The 25,557-nt window shown below is 38.8% G+C and overlaps 1 protein-coding gene and 1 pseudogene across 16 annotated transcripts in view; both read left to right on the top strand.

Moving 5' to 3' along the window:
* The window catches only part of SLC16A9 (solute carrier family 16 member 9), a 54,722-nt gene extending 46,700 nt beyond the window's left edge, over positions 1–8,022 (top strand). For all 15 annotated transcript variants that reach the window (XM_081075124.1, XM_081075138.1, XM_081075134.1 and 12 more), the window contains 2 exons: positions 3,948–4,865; positions 5,785–8,022. In XM_081075124.1, coding sequence (XP_080931250.1) covers positions 3,948–4,865; positions 5,785–5,963 — 1,097 coding nt within the window. In that variant the 3' untranslated portion in view covers positions 5,964–8,022. The remainder of the gene's footprint in view (positions 1–3,947; positions 4,866–5,784) is intronic.
* Positions 8,023–8,860: 838 nt separating this feature from the next.
* Positions 8,861–25,147, top strand: LOC308508547 (testis-expressed protein 9-like; annotated as a pseudogene). Its single transcript has 3 exons — positions 8,861–8,966; positions 23,930–24,094; positions 24,176–25,147. The product of its transcript is annotated as a testis-expressed protein 9-like (transcript).
* The last annotated feature ends 410 nt before the right edge of the window (positions 25,148–25,557 follow it).

Raw genomic sequence — 25,557 nt, 5'->3', positions numbered from 1 at the left:
CACTTTTCAGATGGATTTTTTTTTCTAAGCTGTGTATGGAATTTATCAAAATTTCTTTCGTTGCCAGTATTGTATGAATTTGCTTAGGGGATAAACCTGCAAAGTTTACTAAACGTTGTGAGTTTACGTATTCTGCCTGTTAATGGGTGGGTATTCCTGGGAAGTCAGGCTTGCAGATAAGCTGAATAACTGTAGAAGTTCTCTGAGAACAGGATCCAAATTAAGTTTTTGTTCCTGAGGCCAACTCAGTGGCAACAAAATGATTCCACATCAAATTACATGTAGCTGGATATTTACCCAAAGTTGTTTATAGAAGCATTACCAGGTGAGAGATTTGAATCATGGTGTAGGAGGAGATAGGGCCAGAATCTGAGAACAAAACTAAGGCAGAACTGGGAGAATAGAAAAAACAAGATGGAGAATCCAGAGCAGTTGGAATGCAGTTTCAAGAACCTGAAAGGATCTCCCCAAAGTGTGGGAGGGAGTGTGAGAGTAGGCATGACAGCTTAAAGGACAATAGGTCTTACCTATATGGCATGTATTTTTTTGGAGAGGCACTGTAACATAGTAACAAGCACGAATCATGGAGCCAGACCACCTGGTTTTGTATCCTGCCTGTGTCACCCACTAGCTGTCTGTTGATGGGCAAGTTAGTTAACTGTTATGTCTCAGTTTTCTGAACTGTAAAATGGGAAGAAAATAGTACTTATCACATTGGGATATTTAATGTTGGGAATATTAAAGGCCTTATTGTGTAAGGCACATGGCAAGGGCTCTAGAAGTATTAGCCATTATAATTATGAACTAGATTTCCCTGAATGTCCAAATTTATTTGTGCTGAAGACATCAAAAATTGTATGGTGAGAGAGCTGCTCTCGCTTTTCACTCAGTCTGGAAAAGAGGGCATAAGGGTTTGGACCATGGTACACCGAATGAAAAATGGAGCTACTATGCCAGCCAAGATTTGGCAGAATTAAGGAGTTTTCAGTTTCAACTCACAGGAGGTTAGGTGAGGCAAAATTATGGCGAAGCATGAATCCACTGTCTTAGTCCATTAAAGGTTACTGTAACAAAAGACCATAGACTGGGTGGCTTATAAACAACCGAAATTTATTTCTCACTGTTGTGGAGCCTGAAATTCCAAAATGAAGATGCCAGCATAGTCAGGTTATGAGGAGAGTCCCCTTCCAGGTTCTGGACTGCCATCTTTTCACTGCGTCCTCACATGACAGAAGGAGAGAGCAAGCTTTCTGGCGTCTCCTTTTTAAGGGTACTACTCCCATTCATGAGGTTTCTGCCCTCATGACCTAATCACCTCCCAAAGGCTACACCTCCTATACCATCACCTTGGGTGTTAGGTTTCAGCATACGAATTTGGGGGGGGAATACAAACATTCAGTCTGTAACATCCACATTCAGTGAAAGAGATTACAAGCAAAACAAAACTGACAGAAATTTTTAAAAATTGAAAAGAAACCAAAGTCAAGATACTTGACATTTTGTTACCTAGTTGAAAGAAAGGAACATGGGCATAATACAAAGGTTTTGGGGACACAATTATGCTCCATGGTGAACAGGAGTTGGAACACTAATGCCCATGAGCTAAATCTAATCTACGGCCTGTTTTTGGACAGTTCGCAAGCTAAAAATGATCTTTGCATTTTTGTATAGCTTAAAAAACTCACCAAAAGAATATTTTATGGCATGTGAAAATTATGTGAAATTCAAATTTCAGTGTCCATAAATAAAATTGTATTGGAACACAACCATGCTATTCCTTTGCAGTCCTTCTCTGACTGCATATTTAAATTTTAAAATACTCAATTTTTTAAAATTTTAAACTATTCAGTTTTTAAAATCGGAACCATATAAGAACACTGCTTTCATGCTTCAAGGACAGAGTTGAGCATTTGCGACAGAGACCATACAGCCCACAGTACCTTAAATATTTATTCTCTGGACTTTTACAGAAAAAGTGTATTGACCCCTGGTATTGGTGAGTTAATCAAAGCCTGAGTATATCTCTTATTGTTTTAGTTCCCTGAACATCAATTAATTTTCCCTCTTTGTGATATTGTACAATTTGGACATACATGGAAACATATTTAGTGCTTTATTTCAGTTTTCCCTGATGATTTTTAAATTAGGATTTTCTTTTTGAAAATCAACAATCATAGTTTTTTAGTGTACACAGTTCCACAAGAAAGCTCTGAATTACTCTTCATTGCTCTGAAAGAATCCCTGCATCTTTCTAACCTGTGACTGCATTCTTGTGGGTGATAGGCTGAAGAAACTAGTGTCTAAGGTATAATTTGACTTTGCTGCCCTGTCATATACATAGCATATCATAGGTATTCAATAAATTTTGATTGAATTGATTTCATATATTTCCCCTATATTTCATGATGTTGAGAGCTAAACTGGGTTGGTGGGCAATGGAGAAGTTGTTTATTTTTCTCAATTAATGGTCAAAGTATAGAACTTATAAAACACAAAGAGTATTTTTAAGTATCTGGTGGTATGGTACTTTGTTAGAATCTATACAAAGAAATAGAGGTAGACAAAAATGGGAATTAACAGTGAACAGACGCTAATGCAGTGCAGAAGTACATGAAATGGTCCTATTTTCAATTCTTTCAGTTTGTTTTCTGAAATGCTTTCAAATTATGTGCCACTTTTAAAAAGATAAGGGAAGGATTAAATTTTTCTACTATTATTACTTTTCAATAGTCAGCAAAGAGATATTTATTTTCTTAGCAGCCATGAAAAGATGCTATTTTAGCTACCGTTACATTAACATGAGCTATTAATTAATATTTGCATGCAAAGATTATTTTTTGCGGGAGATTAAAGAGTTAACTTTTAAAATGTTAGAAAGGGACAACCATGGTTCCGAAGAAAAATGTTTTCTTACAAGTCTAAGACAGAGCCATTTGGTTATATGTAAGCATTTTTGCTAAGGTGGGTTTTTACTGCAAGCATGGCATCCTGTTGGGGTTATGATGTAATTTGGTATAGATCATTTTAAAAGTATGATCAACCTATTTATCTGTTTTTTGTTTGTTTGTTTGTTAACAGATCTATTTATTTCTCTCCTGCTTTTACATGTGGATTTTTCAATGATATTTAAATTTTAAAATACTCAATTTAAAAAAATTTTAAACTACTCAGTTTTTAAAATCAGAACCATATAAGAACACTGCAAATTAATTGGGTTGATATAACTTGCCATTCCAGTGTATTTAGTGTGATATATCCAAGCTGTTGCATGGATGTGCAAATCAGGCATACTTTGGAATTTAAATACACTATCAAATCCCACTTTACTCTTCTCATAGTTTAGTAATATGAATCATTTATTCTGGTGATTCAGCAGTGGATTTGAACTATCACACCATTACAAATATCCCATAAAAATTAAAATATATTCTTCATCTCAAAAAATAAAATATAAAAATTTGCTTTTGCAAAGGGAATAAATATATAGCACGGAGCCTAGCATATCAGTGTAAAAAATAGCAGTTGTATAAGGTATTTGTTAAGAATATGGGCTCCAGGAGTCAGACTGTGAATCCTATTTATGCCATTTACAGCTCTGTGATCTATGGTAAATTTCTCAACCTTTCTAGCCCTAGGACTCTTCACGTGTAGGTTGGGAATAATAATAGGACCTGCACAATGCGATCATTATAAGAATGAAACAAGATCTTGCAATGTAAAGTGCTTAACACAGTGTCTGAACTACCAATGCTAATTCTTAAAATAAATATTCTATCAGTTTTGATATTATTATCATTATCTTTAATATTCTTGCTATGATTTTCATACGAAAGCACACATGAATGCCAGTGTAAAAATGAAATTGAGTTGTGATACTGATAATACTCATCCTGAGAGTGCCACAGTCTAAAAGATTAAGATTGAACAGCTCCCATTTCCTTCTTTAGGTTCAAGTGTTGGACTTTTTATATATGCTGCTCTGCAGAGGCTACTGATTGAGTTCTATGGATTGGATGGGTGCCTGCTGATTGTGGGTGCTTTAGCTTTAAATATATTAGCCTGTGGCAGTCTGATGAGACCCCTCCAGTCCTCTGAATGCTCTTTGCCTGAAAAAACAGCTCTGGAAAATGTACCAGACAGATACTCCACTTACAATGAAAAAGAAAAGAACCTAGAAGAAAACATAAACATTCTTGAAAAGAGCTACGGTAGTGAGGAAACATACAAGAGCACTTCAGCCAATGGTGACTGGAAACACGAAAATCTACTTCATAAAAACCCAACAACAATGGCACACACAAAAGAGACCGAAACGTACAAAAAGAAAGTTGCAGAACAGACATATTTTTGCAAACAGCTTGCTAAGAGGAAGTGGCAATTATATAAAAACTATTGTGAAGAAACTATGGCTCTTTTCAAAAACAAAGTATTTTCAGCACTCTTCATCGCTATCTTTCTTTTTGACATTGGAGGGTTTCCACCTTCATTACTTATGGAAGATGTAGCAAGAAGTTCAAATGTGAAAGAAGAAGAGTTTATTATGCCACTTATTTCCATTATTGGCATTATGACAGCAGTTGGTAAGCTCATTTTAGGGATACTGGCTGACTTCAAGTGGATTAATACTTTATATCTTTACATAGCGACCTTAATACTCATGGGCCTGGCCTTGTGTGCAATTCCATTTGCCAAAAGTTACGTCACGTTGGCAATACTTTCTGCGATCCTAGGGTTTCTTACTGGTAATTGGTCCATCTTCCCATATGTGACCACGAAGACTGTAGGAATTGAAAAATTAGCCCATGCTTATGGGATATTAATGTTCTTTGCTGGACTTGGAAATAGCCTCGGACCACCAATTATTGGTAAGATATTTATAATAAAGTCAATCTATTTTGCTGTTCTTCTTTTCTTTTCTTTTTCTTTTTTTTGGGGGGGGGAAGGGGAATAGGACTTTATTAGGGAACAGTGTGTATTTCCAGGACTTTTTTCCAAGTCAAGTTGTTGTCCTTTCAATCTTAGTTGTGGACGGTGACGTTCAGCTTCAAGTTCTTGTCCTTTCAGTCTTAGTTGTGGAGGGTGCAGCTCAGCTCCAGGGCCAGTTGCTGTTGCTAGTCTCAGGAGGTGCAGCCCACCATCCCTTGTGGGAGTTGAACCGGCAACCTTGTGGTTGAGAGGACGCGCTCCCACCAACTGAGCCATCCAGGAGCTCAGCGGCATCTCAGCTCAAGGTGCTGTGTTCAGTCTTAGTTGCAGGGGACACTGCTCACCGTCCCCTGCAGGACTCAAGGAATTGAACTGGCAACCCTGTGGTTGAGAGCCCACTGGCCCATGTGGGAATCGAACCAGCAGCCTTCGGAGTTAGGAGCATGGAGCTCTAACCGCCTTAGCCACTGGGCTGGCTCCTACTGTTCTTCTTTGTGACATCTCCAGACATAGAAAATCAAACTGTAATAATAGCACAGATTTGCACAAAATAAATCTGCATGGAATGTCTCATGGTAATGATTTCTTCAAAATCACTTTGATATAGTTGAAAAGGCCAGTATTCTTGGTCAGGGATTTGTGTTTATTCTTTACTTGGGAGAAACCCCAAATGCCTGCTTATTTTGTCCACATATCTGAGAAATTCTCCTCTTCTAGTTCCTAGTAGGCCACTTTGGGAGTAGATGTAATATATATCCTAATTCTAACTGCATATAAAATTGATGAAATTAGAGTATGGGCTTCATATTCATACTATTTCTATCAAACTCACCTTTCTTTTTGTTACTCTCTTTACAGGTTGGTTTTATGACTGGACCCAGACCTATGACATTGCATTTTATTTTAGTGGCTTCTGTGTCCTGCTGGGAGGCTTTATTCTGCTGCTGGCAGCCTTGCCCCCCTGGGAAACATGTAACAAGCAACTCCCCAAGCCAGCTCCAACAACCTTTCTGTACAAAGTTGCCTCAAATGTTTAGAGGAATATTGGAAGGCAGGACAAGGCTGTTTTTCATAGCAAAATTTCACTGTGGCTGACTCTGAATGAATTTTTAAAAAACAAACAAACAAACAAACAAACAAACAGACACACATATACTATTCTCTATGTAGTCTCTATCTCCTGTATTTTTTTTCCTCTTTTTTCTTTTCCCAAGAAGTGGGACTATTTTGTTTTGTTATTATTCATTAGTTCTTGATATTGTAAAAATTTTAGCCGGCCTCAGGAGACTTTCTTTGTGGAAAGAAATAATTTCTCTGCAGACTCTGTTAGTTCTATTGCAAGGCACCCAAAGGGGACTGACTCTTTTGTTTTAAAACTTCAAGCAGCATGATGAGATATACGTGAAGGCCACTAGGGACTAAACCACTCTCTTCTCTATGTTTAACTAATAAAAAAAAGACTTTGAGCCAGCCAGGAAATGAAAGTAGTTACTAAAACAGCGTTAAGAATTGCAGTGGAGCAAAGAGATTGTTTAAAAAAGAAAAAAAAAAAGGACTGTTTAAATTATAGTTGCCAGTTTTTATTATTCTGTTTTATTTACCTGATGAAACACTCATGTGTTTGGTGCCCACTGAGCATAAATTGTTTTAGTTCCTAAGGTCTTTGCTGAGATGCCGGCAATCTCCAAACAGGAGTAGTCACTGTAGCCTTTCGTCATAGTTGGCTTCTACAAACTCACTCGCTTTTGTTTGTCAGCATCCATTCAGCTGGTGTTTCCCAGAAAGTGCTGATTTTACCTGTTTCCAAATTGGAAATGCATATTTAAACCATTCCATTCTGGCAAATGGGAAACATCCATTTGCTTCGGGCACAGTGGGGACGAATTTCAAGTCCTTGTATATCTTCTCAATTTATTTGCTACTATCAGATTTGACCACTATCCCATTTTAATTCAAGGGCAGAAACTAAAAAGTTTGTGTGTGTGTGTGTGTGTGTGTGTGTGTGAGATGCTCTGAGTCTGTGAGGGACATGGGAAAGGGAAAAGGCCATAAGAAGTTGATACCCTGATTTAACTTCATTCAATCTAAAGAAAAATGTTCTAGGAAGAAATCAATGTTTGATATTAGGTTGGTGCAAAAGTAATTGCGGTTTTTGCAATTACTTTTAACCTTTTAAACCACAATTTCTTTTGCACCAACCTAATAGATTGACATTTTTCTCAAGAAAAGTTTTCAAAACTTTGGTATGCATCAGAATCCTCTGTAGGTCCTTTTAAAAATACAGCTGCCTGAGTACCACTCTTAGAGACTTTAATTCTCTGGGTCTGGGCTGTGGGCCAAGGGTCTATATTGTTAACCATCTCTCCAAGTGATTGTGATAACACAATCTGGGTTGAGAATGAATGTTATACGACTGGCAACACAGAAACATTTATTCTCTTAAATAATAACAACAACAATAATAATAATAACAATAAACCACTGAGGTGATGAATTTTTATAAAAAGGCAAGTGTGGTTCTTTAAATAGGAGGCACTCTCCCCATTGTGCCAAAATTGTCTTTTCATTTCTTTTGAAATATGTAAGATTGTTTCATACTTCTATGCTGCCTTTCTTCAAAGGCACCTGAAGCACTTTATAAACATAAATCACCATAACACCTCATTGTGGTGGGTAAATAATGTTTTTCTATGCAGTAAACCTGGAGTAGAGGGAATTTCATAACTGAGTGAATCCTATTCAATAATGAAATAGTGGGGCTCCAAAGTGCCTTGGACTTCTGCTCCATACTCTGACTTCTGGAAAGTTTTCTGTACCTCATTCTTTAGTCACTGTCAAGGTTAGTACACCAAATGAGTGACATTTAAAAAAAAAATTAAACTACATGTTTTTATGTTGAAAGTTCCTTCTTGCCAATATTCAGGAAATCTGATAACCTGAAAAAGTTTAATTTTTGTGACATACCCACATTCATCCTTGTTGATAATTGTCCAAATGCATCTTCACTATGTCTACTACTATCATCCAATATGTGCATTATCCATTGTCTGGGGAATGAATTTTAAGATACAATAAAATATTTTTGTTTGTTTTGCATCAGTTTGGTTGCTTTTTCTCTTCTAAGCCAGTCCTCCTCTCCACCCCTAAATTGCAAACAGTGACATTTCACTTGAATGTAAAAACATAAATTACCAGATATCCACTTCAGACTCCAGAATTTGGTCATTGGACATCAGCATATTCAAAAGTCAATTTGCTAAATTATTTTGACCATTGCTTTCCAAAAAGCTAATATGTCAGTCCTACAGAATGCTTTTGAGGAAAAGGGGACAGATTCCTCTTTAATATTCTTAATAATGATCTCGCCAATCACTAATGGAATTCTTAATATGTTCCAAGTACATTATAATATTTATCCCTCATAATAGCCCTGTGAGATAGAGATTATGAATTTCTTTGTATGATATAAAACATAATTATCATGGTATGGACAACATATATAGGCAATTTCCAAAAGCAAAATAAGGAAGGTTTCCAGTAAATCCTTTGATTTCTAACATGGCTAGGGAATAAGGCCTAGCTTGGAGGGTTGATACCAAAGCCAATCTTTTAGTGGATAGCGATGTCATGTTTATGTAAATAATTATTCATGACTCACCTATTTCCTAGGAATTAGCATTTAAAAAGCACACTTAATGAAATTATATTGATTAGAATATAATATTTCTTTTTTGACTCTAAAGATATTTCTTCCAAGTGCCTGCAACTGAGCTGGGGAAAGGTGTGAAGTAAGTGTGTTAGGAACCCTCTTCCCCGACTTGACACCTAACTCCTCCTTTCAGCCTTCTATTTCTTTCTCTGTCTGTTGCTGTCTCTGTCTCTCTCTCTCTCCTCCTAGGAGCCAGTTGGTGATCTAATTTTCTCTACGGTGACCATGGCATCAGGGGAGAAGATTCAGCCACCAACTTTTAAAGATCTCAAGAGGAACAATTCCAAAGCATCAGGAGTTCCAGCTCTGAGAGGTCATGACCGAATGTCATGTCAGTTCTGTTGAGCTGGCTGGAAAATCCTGTGACCTGAGAGAGCCTCAACTTCTAGCAATCAATATAGGATTATCATAACTCAGGATATTCCAGGAAATAAACGAGAGCTCTATTTTTAAGGAAAGAATGTCTCATTGTTTTCTTTTACTTAAAAGGCGTATTATATTGAACACGTAAAATACACAATTTACAATAGCAGTGCCAAACAATTTCTCCTTCATAAATAACAATCTCGGGGCCTTTTGCTCTACAGTCAATTGTGTCTGAAGTATGCCAGTTAATAATAAGATGTCACTGGATGATTGTGAGCAAATAATTTAGCCTCATTTGTCCAACATGTCAGAGGCATTGTGGGAATTAAATAAGATAACCCATATATATGCCTGGTACATAGTCAGTAAATATCATCTGTTATTATTTTTCTTATTATTCTTTAGTGTGTGGCTTCCCAGTGTCTGAGGGAGGGATCAAGTGTTCCTGGGCACAGGTATGGGGTAAATATTTGCATTGAAGGGCCTTATTTAGAAGAAGAATAATGAACCTCTGTTGTCGCTAATACGTACAACTGTCACAGCTCTTGCTTTCCCCCAAGCATGTACTTGTCAAAATCTTTCATCTTTAGGGATTCATGACTCAGCACATTTTTTCTGGAATTGCCATTCAGAAGCTCTGACACAAAACAAAACAAAACATGTGCTATTCTTCCATAGATCAAATCAAATTTACTTTGTAAATTGAATTGCTGTGGGAATGTGAACTTTCACTTTTTTCTTTAAGAACTCATCATCCAGGCTGCTTGGAAGTCGGGCCTGAAATTGGGCAGAAAGCAAAATGCTCCCACTTGTTTATGGAGCACTAATTGGCTTCAGCTCAGAGCCCTTACCTCGCTGCCATCCCAGTACGCCTTTGAGATTTATTCTTGAGGGAGTGCAATTTCTCTCAGGTTTGTCAACGGGGGTTCTATTCCTAGCAGGTCTCAGTGACATTAGTTGCTTTTTACCACATGCATTCCTTGTCCTAAAGAGTCATTTATTTTCTCTTTCTGCAAACATTAAAAAATATACATATTTAAAAATGTTTTATTAGTTTTTTTTCTGAGTGATAGACTAAAACCTTTGGTAAACAGCGTGTTTTCAACAATGCATAATTAACTATGGTCAAAGTGCCGTCTTGCTGTAGGTCAGCTTAAAACTACATAACCACAGAGACATGCCTGTTTTTTCTTCCTGGAAAACTTCCTACTGTGATAAGGCAAGTTGTTATTCTTCCAGCTTACTCATAGATCTGAAAACTCCTGGACATCAACAGCTTTAATGGGGGCATTTCTAAGAGTAGCCCAAATGACTCTAAGACCTTAACAACAAAGGAGACCCAGTGGGAATTGTTGTATCAACCTCTAAAAGGTGATGGGCCCTGGTCAGCAACTCATTTGCAGATAGTCTCTAAGGCTGCTGGGAAGGTGCCATTTTGAGAACTCCTGAGCAGAATCCCCTCCTGATGGAAATGGATCTGCCTGAAGGTGAACGAGAGCTCGGTAGAAGAATCATTTGAGGCCAATAAGCGTGTCATGCTACACACAGAGTCAGGATGAACTCAGGTACCTGGACAGAACTGGAGAGTATCGGTTCTCCAAGGAAATGAGGTAATATATGGGACATTCCTCTGACCTAGAGTGAAAGCACCTGTCATTTCCAAGGGGCATTTTAGCAATCACTAGCTGAGAGGCATAAGCAGGGACTAGAGCTGTGTGTGTCTGTACCTGTACTCAAAGCCCTGGGTATTTGCCTACTCCCACCCTTTCCTAGGGGTTTTCAGGCAGGGCATGGGCTCAATAACAGAGGAGATGGTCGTTCAGTGCTTAGTTAGCTTAGGACAGTTCTGTAAGGAGGAGCATACCCCAGGAAATCTGGTGGAGTACCAAGGGCTGTTGTAACTACCTGGGGCCTGGTAAGGTGGTAACAAAAAAGTCGCCTAATATAGGGGGAGAAAACATGGGACCCAGAGTCCAAAGCGCAGGGTTTGAGTTTCTAGCCCTTTCAGTTACCACCTTACTAGATGGGTAATCTTTCTTCGGTTGTTAAATTCTCTGAGCTCTATTTTTTGTTAATGATGAAGTGTATTGTTGGAAGTTTTAGAAATAATAGACGCAAAGTGTCCAGTGTGTAGCAGTTTCTAAAAAAAAAACCATAACGCTTTTAACCCTTGCTTCCATTAGTGGCATATTGGAAAGTGAACCCCAGTATCATAAAAACTAGAAGGTATATGGTAAAATAGTAGATACACCATGTATACGGTAGATTGGATTCTTGTCTCACTGGTATAGGATTTGGGCATATTATCGAGCTGTTGTTCTGCAGACAATTTTTTGTGTGTGGTGGTGGTGGTGGAGGACAATGTGTCACCCCTAGGGGCTGTCCTAGCTGCTAGAAATAAAACAAGAAACAAGAAAGTCTCTTGCTCTGAGGAGTTCATGGTTTAGTAGGAGCACCTGATACCCACTTAAGTAAAATGCAGAAAGACTACTTTTAAAAATGTCCTTGTTAATTTCTGTATTCATGCAACAAATTTTTATTTAACAGTCACCATGTGGCAGGTATACGGGCACTGAGGTAATGGTGATAAGCAAGACAGATGTGATCCTGGTGTTCACGATGATTTTTTACAGCGGAAATTAAGATCCCACGGTACTATAACTAGTATTAATAGTATTTGTGCTTTAAGGTCAATTCTGTCTCTGAGATTGTCCTGGGGAGGGGGGGAAATACACACACACACACACACACACACACACATTTTAAATTTGTTGTTGTAGTGGATGCTATGGTGTGCCACCCAGATATCCCTTGAGGATGTAGGTGCTCATTCCATTCCCCCAGGGGCTGGGATTGGCTGTTGAGGGCTCACAGCTGAATCCTTGCTCTGGGACTGCCTTCAGCTGAAAAGATCATACTTCTTCCTCAGGGGAAGCCAGAATTCAATGATCCTGGCCTCAGGACTGATGAATGGCTTCCTTGATTCAATTGAGACAACTCTGAAGTGCCATCCCAGCTCTAGAGCTTCCTATAGGAATGAAGGCCTCTGTTGCAAATTGCATTACAGCTCAACTTTTTCCTCTGCCCAATTGTGCTTCCCCCACTCCCTTATAGGTGCTTTTTTCCTAAAAAACACTTTCCAATAAACTTCCTGCACGCAAACTCCATTGTATAGTCTGTTTTTCACCAGGAAACTTGACTGAAGATGCCTGTAATCCCATACAGCACAATAACATCTGCACACAAAATCATCAGAACAGAAAGGGAAGGGAGACGTTTTTCCTGAGGGCCTGTATGTGTGCTGTATTATTTCAGCTACCTCACAACCAGATCTTGTCCTATTGAAGCTCCAAAGACTTTGGCAAAGACTGGATGTCATCAGGCAGAGCTGGATGCTTGACTATCAACGTGCTACAAAGATGCCTTTTATCTTGGTACATTTGTAGTTTGCCTCTCTTGTGGGAGGTTCAGGTACTTCATTTTTTATTCACTCAACTCATATTAACGGAGTACCTAGTATATGTCAGGCTCTCTCCCAGGCACTAAGGATGTAACTGTGAGCAAGATAGACCAGGTTTCTGTTTCTTTGAGCTTGTCAGGGCTCCCGAGCTGGTTACAACAGAAACCTATCTCCTACGAGAAGCTCTGGAACTCAGATGGCCCTTCAACATTGCCCCAATTGAGTCAAGTCACCTCTGACTCATGCTAAGATCCCTAAAAGAATAGATTAGAGGCCAAAATGACTACTTATTAATTTGTATTATAAAACACCAGCCAAGAAGATTGGACCTTCCAGTTCACTTGGTAGTTGCCCTTTCCCTGTAGCTAAGTCCAACGGGAAGCCAAATAATAATTGAAGGTGTTGGAGATTCCTGAGTCAGGGCCATAGTGACTCACTCAATGACATGAGTGTTTCATACTATCATGAGAAGAAAACCTGGTTCAACCTTTGCCATTCTAAGGAACTGCCTTTGGACAGCATGGTTGGGCACAGACAGTATTTGCCTCCATGCAATCCTCTTGTAAATGCACTATGGCTGATCACCCTTGCTCTCTCCCCTGATATGTTTGTACTTTTAATCAAGTTACAGCTAAGTGTTACTGGTCAGAACCACTGTGTATACATGTGTGCTTGGGGGAATTATGTTTGTGTATTATATTGCTCAGAAGGTAGTCTACTTGGGCAGAACTTACCTTTTGCTGAGGGAGCCACCATCATCATGGGACAGATGAGGAAACATAGGAATCAAGTGAGTCAAGGAGTATGTCTCAGGCACAGGCCCAGATCTTATGTCTTTATGGAGATGGGAGGTGAATTCCATATGGATATTATCTAATCCAACCCCATGACTTCACAGAAGAACACACTGTAAGCCAGAAGCAGACAGGGTCCAGAAAAGAACTCTCCTTCCTCATTATTTGCACCTAGAAATTCATGACATCACTTGTGCCCCTTGAAAATAAGAAGGTCTTTACTATGTAACCAGAACTTTAATATTAGCAAGAACCTTCTAATATGTTGTCCAATATAGTAACCACTAGAAACGTGACTACTGAGCACTTGAAATGTGATTTGTCTAAATTGAGATGTGTTGTAAGTGTAAAATACAAACTGGATTTCAAAGACAGCACAAAAAAACCTAAAATACCTATTAATAATGTAAAATATTGATTATATGTCTAATGATTATTTTTATGAGTAGATGATAATATTTTGGATCTATCAGGTTAAAATTATTACTAAAATTAATGTCATTTATTTCTTTTAACTTTTTTCATGTGGCTATGAGAAAATTTAAGATTACACACGTGGCTCATATTATATAGTTATTGGGCAGGGCTGTTCCAGATATTGCCATCCAAAAGCATGTTTGAAAATTCTTACTACTTCTTATATTGATATGAATTTTAAGACTCTTTTAATGTAAAGATTTCCATTTGATTTATGTGTCGAAAAAATCAGATTTGTCCTGTAGAGTTTCCCACGTTCTGGATTTTGCTGATTGCACACCTCCCTCCCCATCGCCATGTTATTTATTATTGTCCTTTGTACCTAGTATTACTGGGAAACTCATAGTTATATCTAGAGACTTGATCAGATTCAGGTTTGATTAATATGGTGAGAAAAATTAATTGGTGGGTGTGGACTTCCATCAAGGTGCACTAAATATCTGGTTGTCTCATTATTTTTGGTGTTCAGATTCAGTGGTGGGTCCCGTATGATCATCCATTATAAATTTCCTCATAATATTTCCTTCACCTAACGGCTTTTGCAACTCTTTATGAGCATTGTCTATGCACATTATTTCATTAGAAGGTGCAAAACAGTGATATTCTAATTCTATCATTCCTTCATTTATTAGCTGACATACTTCTGCAAAGAGAAGATTCTCCTTGTCAACTATAAATTTCCCCAAGGAACAGTGGATATAAGAAAATCAGCATACATATTAGATTCTTTCTCTTTATTTATCAATTTCAGAAAAATTAGTTGGTTTTCTGTTATCCTCCAAGTGTCCCCAATGAGTTCTACGCCCTCATCCTCAGGGGAAGACATCACTACAAACTCAAGGATTTTAAATTTGGGGGGGACGAGATGTTTCCAGCAATTGCATTTTTTTTTCTTTTTTGATGCTCCAATTTTCCCATCAAGTTGACTCCTCAGTCCTAATGACTCAAGTTCAATAGTCTTTGCTAGTTTCTTTACTTCAATGACAAGATGTTTTAGGCTCATCTTGTACTCGAGATCTAGAATTAGTCATTCCTGCAAGGGTCTCAGTGGGGATGGTTTTTTAGCTTGAAACAGATGAGAAGTGATGAGAAATAACCAGACCCTGGCTATATTTTGTAGGTAGAGCCAAGCGTTGTTGACGGGTTTGATATGGTGTATGAGAGAGGCAAGGATGATTCCAAAGCTTTTGGTTTCGGCAACGGAAAGGATGGAGTTGCCATTTGCAGAGATGGGAGATATTTTGTAGGTTGTAAAATAAGAGTTCTGCTATGGAAATGTTAAGCTTGAGATGTCTATTACACATCTAAGTTGACGTTGAGCAGGCAATTGGATGCACAGGCATGAAGTTCAGGGTTGCTGTCTGGGCATTTGGGAGTCATAGTCACCCAGAAAGTATTTAAAGTCACAAGTCTTGGTGAGATCACTAGGGATTGAGTGTAGATAGAGCAGAGGGGCAAGAACTGGGTCTGGGAATTCCATCATCTAGAAATTTGGAAGAAAAGATGGAACCAACAGAGGAGGCTGAAAAGGAGCAACTCGATAAGATAGCAGGAAAAAGAGAATAGCGTCCCTGAACCCAAGTGAAGAAAGTAATTGAAAAAGGAGGGAGTGATGAACTGTGTTAAATGAGGCTGATGGGTCAAGTAATGTGAGCACTGTACATGCATAGTTGGCTTTAGCAGGATGGAGATCATTTGGTGACTCTGACCAGTAATTTGGAAGAGTAGTTAGCACACTAGGGTCTTATTGTGTGCACACAGGGGAGACCATGAATATAAACGACGCTTAAGGAGTTTGATTCTTATGTATGATGAAAATACTGTTTAACTGTGTTGACTGACTGGGCCTGGCCCTATTTGCTGCTTCTGTCCCTAGGAGAGGTTTAAATACAGGGCCAATTAGTTTTGCTTTGCCTCATGGCCAAAAATGAATTCGTGACTTTGATCATCCATGATAATCACCTCTGGGAATGACCTGAGTGAGAGTGGATAGATCATTATAAACTCTTCCACAGTTCGGCAAAAGCAACTAGAAATATCTGTCTTACTAATGGGTGATCCCTAGCCTTCTTGCTTATGAAAGATGTCTCTGTTATGTTAAGCCCACTGGGACAAGCCATTCCAGTTGGGCCTGTTGGGTGGCAGGTGCTCATTTGACCCTCATAACAACCCTGTGATATAGGTCAGGCAGATATACCCTCACCGTTGTACAGAGGAGGAAACTGAGAACTCCAGAGGCTGAGGAATTGCTTTAGGGCACAGAGCTGGGATAAGCACCTTGGACTTCTGACTTCCTAGCTCCTCATCAATCAGATTCTACTGGCTAACTCAGCCCTATTGCAATGAGCAGCATCCCAGATCTGCCCAGATCTGCTCTCCGAGGTCGTGTCCTCCTGGCAACAGGAAGGGAAAGAAGAATGACATTTAGTCCTTACCATGGTACTTCAACAGCCTGAGGTTGCCTCCGTCTCCAGAATCTGGAAGTCATCAGCTTGGGCCTGAGCTCTGGTGTCATCCCTTGTACCCTTTCAGATTGTCTGTTTATCACAGGCTGTGTCTTAAAGTTTGATGGGAGGTGACAAGCCTGTCAGGTCATGCTGGATGACAGCTACTTCTATTAAAATCAAGTGTAGCTCCTTTTAAAACTGGAGATTAAAAGCATTGGATGAAATGACATATTAGATAAACTAACAGGTGGTTCTTTGTTTTGTATTCCTGACATTATATAGCTTCACTTCCATTTCTAAGAATGTCCCAGGCTAATTTAGAGAGTATAATTCACATATTAATGTTCCTAGTCAAAACAAATGAAATATATCTCTATGATATGCTTGCATGAAAGGATATTATAGGGGAAATTTGGAAATGAGGTGGTGGGATTGATGAAGCTGAATATTTCCTCATCATTCCTCCTTTAAGATGTTATAACGTCTATAAAAAGGCATCAAGCTGAGATCACTAATATCCTCAAGCAGCAAACACATTGAGTGTCTCAGAGTGTGCAGAATGTAGGGCACTGGTCTGATTACTGATTACATAGTAAAGTGGATTTACATATGATATGTTTCATTATTCCAGGTTAGCTTCCAGTTTTCTAGCTCTAGACACTTAATGGAATTGCTAAAGGCATCTTGAATTCAGTTGGCAGAGAGGACAGATGGAAATTCCTCCATTAATCACACATGACATTGTAGCCCTAAGGGCCAAGTATCATAAGACAGTCTACATGAAAGAAAGGAAAAAGAATGTGGGGAAAATGGATGGTAAAGCCATATGTAGTCTAAGATTGGTCTTCCTCCAGTCCAACAGTAAGTATATGTACAAAGAGGCATGTGGGGGAATGGTGGAAAAGAAGGGTAAGAGGATTACATGGCCTTGGGAACCCTCAAACCAAGCAGGCTACACATTTGGTGAATATGTGCTGATACGGCCACTCTTATATGCCTATGATGACAGATATTGGAGTAAACTATTCACAGACAATTTGGCAATATCTATCAAAATGAAAATATACATAGCCTTTGATCCAGCAACTTCACTATTAAGAATTTACACTAGTCTTATAAATGTGTGCAGAGACATACACAATGCCCACTGCAGCATTGTTTAGGAGAGCAAAGCTGGAAACAACCTCAACGTCTAAGAAGGGGACTTGATAAATGAATTATATTATATTGATACAGTGAATTATTGTGTAGCTATTGAAGACAATAATAAACTGAGATGCATTGATATGGAATGCCTTTCAAAACATATTCAGTGAGTGTAAGTGTGTGTGTGTGTGTGGGGGGGGGTGGGTGTAATGTGGGTATTATATGTGTATGAGTTAGGATCTCATCAGGAAACAGAATTTGCCCTGGATGGTTCAAATATTGAGACTTTAAAGAATGGACTGTGTACAGAGATGTGGGCAGAGGCATGTGGAAGCTAGCACCAGTAGGAAGCCACTACCTACTTGTAGCAGAAGTTGTGATTCTATATCCAGGTCTCCTTTTCAGGGCTGATACACCCATTCATTGGGGCTGGGAATATCAACTGCTGTTAGCTCATAGCAGACCCTTCATTGGGTTGCCTTCAGCCAATACAAAGGACAGCTTCATTCCCGTTATCCTTCCTGCTGAGGGGCGTTATGGCCAATGACTAGCTAATTCAAGGATACAAAAGGCCAGGCCACTCTTCTCAGTATAGGACAATTCTGAAAGGTCATCTCAGCTACTGTAGCATCAGCTGGGTCTCATTGAACTGTATTTCATGGTATCATCTCCTTCTGGTCAATTCTGTTTTCCTTCTCTCTTTCTAATTGTGTCTCCCAAGAACATTTCTCAATGAGCCATCTGCACATACCTCTCCATCTCAGTCTGTTTCCAGGAAACATAGTCTAAGGTACAGCCTTGGAGTTGAAAGGGCTGAAGGTACTGGAGCCTGAAGTAAGGGCTGCATGAAGGAGCTGTAGGTGTACAGGGGCGCAGCTACTACCAGGGATATGGGGCAGAGCAGAGAAAGAAGAGATACCCAAATTTCTCTCTCCTCGCACCCTCCAACCCCCTTCTATTGTCTCTCAATTGGAAACCAGCCAGAAAGGGAATCTAGGTAATGAGGGATGCAGGGGCCACCTCTTGGGGGCAAAGAACCTAACATAAAATAGGTTGGCAATGGGAGTGGCAAATGGAGAACAAGTAGCATAATATATTCCACTTATATAAACAGGAGGAATATAGAACTATATAACGTATGCACACATAAAATATGCTTGCTTATACATAGAACATTTCTGAAATGATCTAGAATAAAATACAGTGGTTGCTTCTGGTTAGGATCACTGTGCAACTAGGGAATGAAGGAAACTTGCTCTTCATTCATTTTCTTCTGACCATTTGAATATCTTTTGTATTTGTGCATATGTGTTTAATATTGTATTTGAAAAAAAATGTTCAAGTGAAAATATTGAGCTTCCAGGTAGGGAATTAAAGAGAGAGGTTGGAATGAATGATTGTTTCCTTCATTTATGGATGGTTACTGAGTGCCTTGTGTTGTGCTACATGAATACAAACAGGAAGGATCCCTGCCCTCCAGGAATTACAATTTAGTGTGATGCAGATGGTGACAATAACGCAATGGAACAGTGTCATGAATGGAGGTGGATTTCAAGCTACTGTGAACCACTGAAAAAAGTGGGTCTAAAACTTTCTTAGCAAATCATCAGCTTATAGGAGATAAAGCCAAAGCTGAGGATGAAATGATGAGTAAGAAGTTCATCTCACTTAGAGAAGGATAATGGAAAAACAATGGCAAGAGGGGAAGGAAGGATTTTCTATGCCATAATCAAGAGTTTAGGTATTGAGAATCAATGGAAGATGTTGTCTGTTTTTTAAATTGAGGTAAAATTGAGTGTACAAGTTAATGAGTTTTGCTAAATGTATATACCTGTATAATTACCATCCCAACAAACATTTCTATCACCCTAGAAATTTCTCTTGGGCTCTCCTCCACTCAATCTATCCTCCCCAGAGTCAACTATTGTTCTAATTTCTATCACCAAATATTAATTTTGCCTACTCATGACCTTCACATAAAAGGAATCATTTAGGATGTACTCTTTTGTGTCTGACTTAATTTGCTTAACATAATGTTTTTGAGATTAAGCCATGTTAAGTTTGCCAGATGAAGTTCAGATACCCAGTTAAACAACAAATAATTTTTAGTAAAAGTATGTCCCGTTCGATATTTGTATTTTTATTTGATAAATCTGGCAATGCTAATACATGTTGTTGTGCTTTTAGTAGTCCATTTTTTAAAATTTATTGGGGTGAGAATTGTTATTAAAATTACATAGATTTCAGGTGTACAATTCTGCATTACATCATCTATAAATCCCATTGTGTGTTCACCACCCAGAGTCAGTTCTCCTTCCATCACCATATATTTGACTTAGTAGTCCATTTAAAAAAACAATGCTGAGTAGTATTCGGTAATATGAATGTACCATGATTTGCTAATTTTTCTCCTGTTAATGGATATTTACATTGTTTTTGATTTTATGAATGAAGCTGCTGTCAATATTCTTCTACAAGTCTTTGTATGACTATATCTTTTTGTTTCTCTCGGGAGAAATACCTAGAAGCAGAATTGCTGGGATGTAGAGTAGAAATTAATTTTTTGTTATAAGAAACTCCAAGTTTTTCATTTTACATTCCATGGAAGAATTTTGAGCAGAGGAGTGATGTGGTCAACTTTGCATTTAAAAAATATCCCTCTGGTAGCAATTTCGAGGTGGGAGAAGACAGGGGCAAGACTGGAGGTAGGGAGGCTGTAAGAGGCTGTTTCAAAAGTCCAGATGAAGATGACAGACACTTGAATTGTGGTGGAGGACAGGATGATAGGAGAAATATTTAGGAGGCTGACGCAATGGTTTCTTAATGAGTTATCAGTGAGAGGTTAAGGAAAAAGAGAAGTCTGGGTGTACAGCTTTCCTGACAGGTTGTTACTAACAATTGGTAGGGACGATGTCTACTTTATACAGTAAGCTGCATTTAGTATTGTGTCTGAACACAGCGGGCTACAAATCAACAAAGTTTGCCTATCTTTTAAGACCCATGCTTCTAAGGAGAGAAAACTCCTCCTCTCCTAGGGAAGCAGCTAGGAGTCTCATGAAGCCCTGTGCATTCAGATGGGCAAGCCATTTCTCCACAGCAGTTGTGATTAGAGAGCTGAGAAGAAGCCCTGGAGCTGAGTCCTTACTGTCTACAGCAATGAAAGCCTAGCTGTGGTGGCACAGGTCTGATGCCTTTAGATCGCTGACTTGTTTACATCTCCCGCTGACTTGTTTACATCTCCCCCAGGGTACAAAGTAATCCAATGCCTTCTCCTTTCAAACTGACAAGGGATTTATCACTGGTGAGCCATGGCAGCAATATCAGCTCTTCTTCCAGTGATTAGGTGACAGTGGCTTCATTTCCAAGGCCCATTGTTGCCAATATTATGTAAGAGCTACAGTCTGAGAGGAGAAAGCTTTGCTATCCTGTATCCTGGAATTTTTGAGTCAAGTGAGAGTTTGGAGAGTCATAGATATCTATAAATGAGAAACAGAATTAATGGGGGTTTGAAGAATCAAATCAGATCGAAACCATGAAGCACAGAGCAAAAGTGACTTGGTCATTTTATGTCATAAAGATTTCTGACCAAACAGTTAAACTCTAGATTCTAGCTTTCTTCACTGTGTAAACCCTTCAGAGATTTCCTGCTCCTTGTTCTTCCCAAGTATCTTAACCCCAAGGGGGAAACTGACCTCAGAATATCTTTGGAAGAAAGCCTCCTTTTCGGATATGAGGGCCACTGTGTAGCCTCTCAACAATGCTCAGGAGTTTTTCCATTTCTCACCTACAACTAACATACGTACAAAGAACGTATGTGCAACATGTACACGTTCACATGCTCACAGTACAGGGAGCAGGGAGTAGAAGGACTGGTAAAGATTTGTCCTGCTACCCATGAGCTCATAGTCTACTTGGGAAGATTGACATACAATTAGAACACGAATTGATAAATGTCATGATAGAGATAAGTGCAAGCATCATAGATGTGGGAAAGATGCAACATTTCACAACTGGTAGAGTCACTGCAAAGGCTGCATTTCTCACCAACAATGATGGCCTGGTGATGAAGTGGGTGTCTGATGGGCATAGGGTATTTGCAGGGGGCCAGCACCAACACCGAGAATGCCAACTCTCTGTGGGTTCAAGCCCATTCTGGGAGTAGTGGGATGGACACAAGGGAATGAGGGGCTTACCATGAGCTGGCTAGGTTGTGGGCACTGCACAGCTGAGTGACAGAGCAGCCAAGGCCGTGGGGACACAGGAAGGGGTTGGGGGACTAGAGTAGGGCTATTATTCCAATGGTATAAAGCATTTCAATATTTTACAAATGATACAGAGGGTATTGGTTGTGCCAATACCCTGCTCCTAGAGCAGCAATATCCAATAAAAATACAATGCAAGCCACATATATAATTAAAACCAAATTTAGTAATCAAATTTTAAAAAGTGTTAAAAAAAGTTTAGGCTGTAATAAAGAATAAAATGCATTTATTTGAACAAAGGAGGGATTGCAATCCAGGGCACAGATTCAGGTAGCAACCTAAATTTTGCTCCAAAGGGAACAAAGAAAGACAAAGGTTTTAAAGGGCAAAACCAAAAGAAGATGTTCTCATTTAAGTCTTCCATGTAAATGAAGGATATTGACTAGGTCAGTGGGAGACTGGTTAGGCCCATTATGTAAATGGAAAATGCTATTGTCAAAATGGATTGGTTCCTTTCAAGGTGAGAATGCGGATGGTCTGGTTACCAAGATAAGGAGGAAGTAAAGTTCACATTTGTTCACAGAGCAATCATTGATCTAGGATGTTTACTGTTCAGCCTTGAACTATTTAGCAACAAGTCAGCAACTTAACCATAGTTTCAAGAACTGAGACATGAGACGTGCATAGGTCCCAGTTCCTCGGTGGCCTCCCAACTCCATTTTAAGTGACTCTCTGAGCAATGCTTATTCCATTTTACTTTCTCTGTAATCAAAAGTAAAAAGAAAAAGGGGAAATTAATTTTAATATTCTATTTTCCATAGATTCAAAATGTTATTTTAACATGTAATCTATATACAACATAATTAATGAGATAGTTTTCATTTTTTTAAAAATCCAGTGTGTATTCTAAATTTATAGCCCATCTCAGTTCAAATATACCCAACAGACCCTTGTGGGTACTCTGTTGGACAGTGCAGGTCTTGAAAGATTATGGGAATGCTGTCCTTTTTCTCTCTCTCTCTCTGATCCCTGACTTTTGAGGGAGGCGACATCTCAATTGTCTAAAATTTCCTGCAGGTTTCTTCGTGGGGTTCCTTCACTGCTCATCCCACCTGTACACACGCACAGCTTTTAACAGGTATAAAATTTAAAGCGAAGACATGGTGTTTTTTTCAGCTCTGAGCTCAATTACATTAATTACCCGTCCCATTGCTTACTGCTAGCTTCATTACCAAACCAAAGTACAAGTTAATTGCTCTTTAAACCCCTTTGAATTTTCAGACCTAATTTATCTGCAGCCTCAAGCTCCTGAAAAAATAAGTACCTGTGGATTTACTAAGGTGAAGTGGGAATTCACTGTGTGTGAGGCTTTCTTTCCTTGCTAGGCCCTTCCTAGGCCCGTATTTTCTTTTTTTTATTTAGCCACTCGAGATAATGAATCTTTGCCTTCCCTTGTACCCTCCTCGCCGCAAGTGACACCCACAAGCTTAAAACTCATTTCCTGTGCTTTCGCACCACCTTGTGGCTCATGAGGAAAAGTCCAGAAGTAGGCTGCGTCCAACTTGGGAATCACTGAGCGAAATTAACAGCCTCGAAGGGCCATCTGGCTCTTGCGGTCTGCTTCAGTCTGAGAGGAAATGAGATTTGTTACTCAATATGGAATTTCTCCTACAGGCTAAACTGCCTGCTGAGAAATCAGGTGGGGTAGTATGTCCAATGTGAACTAAACAGAGAATCATGCAGAAACATAAATCCAGGCTGCTACTGTTCTAGTATTTAAATTGAATTGTGTCCACCTTTCACAGAAGACTTGGGTCAGCCAGAGAACCTGGCATCTATGTCTGCTGTTACTGTTAAATGTTGAGCTAATGTTTTCAGTTGCTCCAAGTTAGGAATTATCCCCTGGCCATCAAGGATCCACCCTGAAAACTGCGTTCACTTCATGGATTTGCAATCCAACCTGAAGCTGAATTTCAACAACAAACATGTTAATTGAAAATAAATGGCATTAGAAGGTTGAAAATAAATGGCATTAAAAGACAGATAAATGGGGCAGAAGCTTTACCAATAACCATAACCGCACATACTTCCTATTATCTTGCACCAATACTCCTTAATCCCTTTATCATTTACTTCTGCTGGGAAGGTGTATGAGTGCAATTTCCTTACTGGTCCAGAGAGGCCAATTAATTTGCCTGTGGTCACACTGTTTGTCACTGGCAGAAACTTGTTTGCTAACTTAATATTCTAAATGATTGACTACCTCATCGCACAATTCTCTTCTTAAAAATAAATGGTCAGGGCTCCTGTTTTCTGTCTCCTGACCACCCTGAGGCTTTCCCATGTAGTCCTGTGTGTCACGCTGTGTTTCCTGTTTCTACGACCTGGACCGACCATTTCAGGGACTCCACTCCCATCACGCGTTCAGCAACCTGCTACGGCTCGATGGGACCGCTTCACCAAGGAGGAAGAATATAAGTGCTTAAATGCAGCATTGGAGGCAAAAACAGCTGATCTGGGTCCACAACTGTGGAAATAATAAGAGATCAGCAAGAAGTATTAGGTTGGTGCAAAAGTAATTGCGGTTTAAAGGTTAAAAATAATTGCAAAAACCACAATTACTTTTGCACCCACCGAATATGATCTAGGCTTATTTCAACACAAATTAAATCAAATGAAGAAGATGATGACAGCTTCAGAGGTCTATTATCATCTGAAGGGACAGTTTATCTATATTCAAAAACTAAGCCAAAGACCAAACTCATTGATCCAGTAAACCAGATTCGAAACAAACCACAATCTGCAAATAAAGAAAGGAAAAAAAAATCAAGTATAAAGCTGAAATACTCTGATGTATAAACTGCTAATGAAGCTGCCATTCCGGAGGATTTCTCAGACTTTTCTCTTGCACAACCAGCTGGCAAAATTGAAGGGCAACTGGAAGAAGGCGGCTTACCTGATTGTATAGGTGATGATATTTTTTGCGGTGTTAGTCAAGATGCTGGAACAGAAGAACAGGTTCGATTTCTAAAGGCCAAACCCCATGTTATGCAGGAGGCATCGGATAATGCTGTATGTCCATGCAATAAAAAGGGGAGGCAAGTCAAGATTTAAAGTCTAAAGTAAAAAGTTTTGAAGAAAATTTTGAGATGGCAGCAAACAATTAATTTGTAACAACCGTCTCAAACAGAAAAAAGATAAAATTCTTTTGAAAGAAGCAAACAAAAAATGTGATGGATTACAGCAAACAGCTGTCTTCAGTAGAAAGGGAATTAGAAAATAAAAGAAGCCTACAAAAACAAGCTGCCACTAGTCAAAGTGCCACAGAAGTTCGCTTGAATAGAGCTCTAGAAGAAGCAGAAAAGTATAAATTGGAGCTAAGTAAATTAAGGCAAAATAACAAGGATATAGCAACTGAAGAACACACACACACAAATCAAAGCCTTAAAATCAGAAAACAAGAAACTAGAAAAACTAGAGTAGAATTAATGATAGGGTTCAAGAAACAATTAAAATTAATTGATGTTTTGAAAAGGCAGAAGTTGCATATTGAAGCTACCGAGATGCTGTCTTTCACTGAAGAGGAATTTATGAAGGCATTTGAATGGGGAAATTCTTAAGTGATCTGCTTTACTTAATCTCTGTAACCAACAGTGTGTGATGGATATACATTTTATTTAACTTAAGTTGTAATGGCTTGAATTATTTTTACTCTTAATTAGTAATGAAGATATTTAGTAACAAAACAATTCCAAAGAATTCCCTGTTTGGATTGGGGGGGATATGTAGTAATTAGAAAAGGAAAATAACTTATAAAAATAAAGCAATAGGAATTTTTAAAAAGTCATCATAATTTCGCAGAACATCAGAAGCTTAGCTTGATTATGGTAATCATATCACAATGCATACACATATCAGATCATCAGATATACACTCTGTTTGTCAATGATATCTCAAAGCTGGGGGAAGGAAAAGAATCTTAGAGGACCTGTTTAACTATTGTCACCAGTTTAAATCCAAATTCTACCCT

The sequence above is a fragment of the Rhinolophus hipposideros genome, assembly GCF_964194185.1.
Source record: "Rhinolophus hipposideros genome assembly, chromosome: 15".
NCBI lineage: Eukaryota > Metazoa > Chordata > Mammalia > Chiroptera > Rhinolophidae > Rhinolophus > Rhinolophus hipposideros.
The sequence above is the reverse complement of the archived record's forward strand: the minus strand, read 5'-3'. Positions and strand labels throughout refer to the sequence as shown.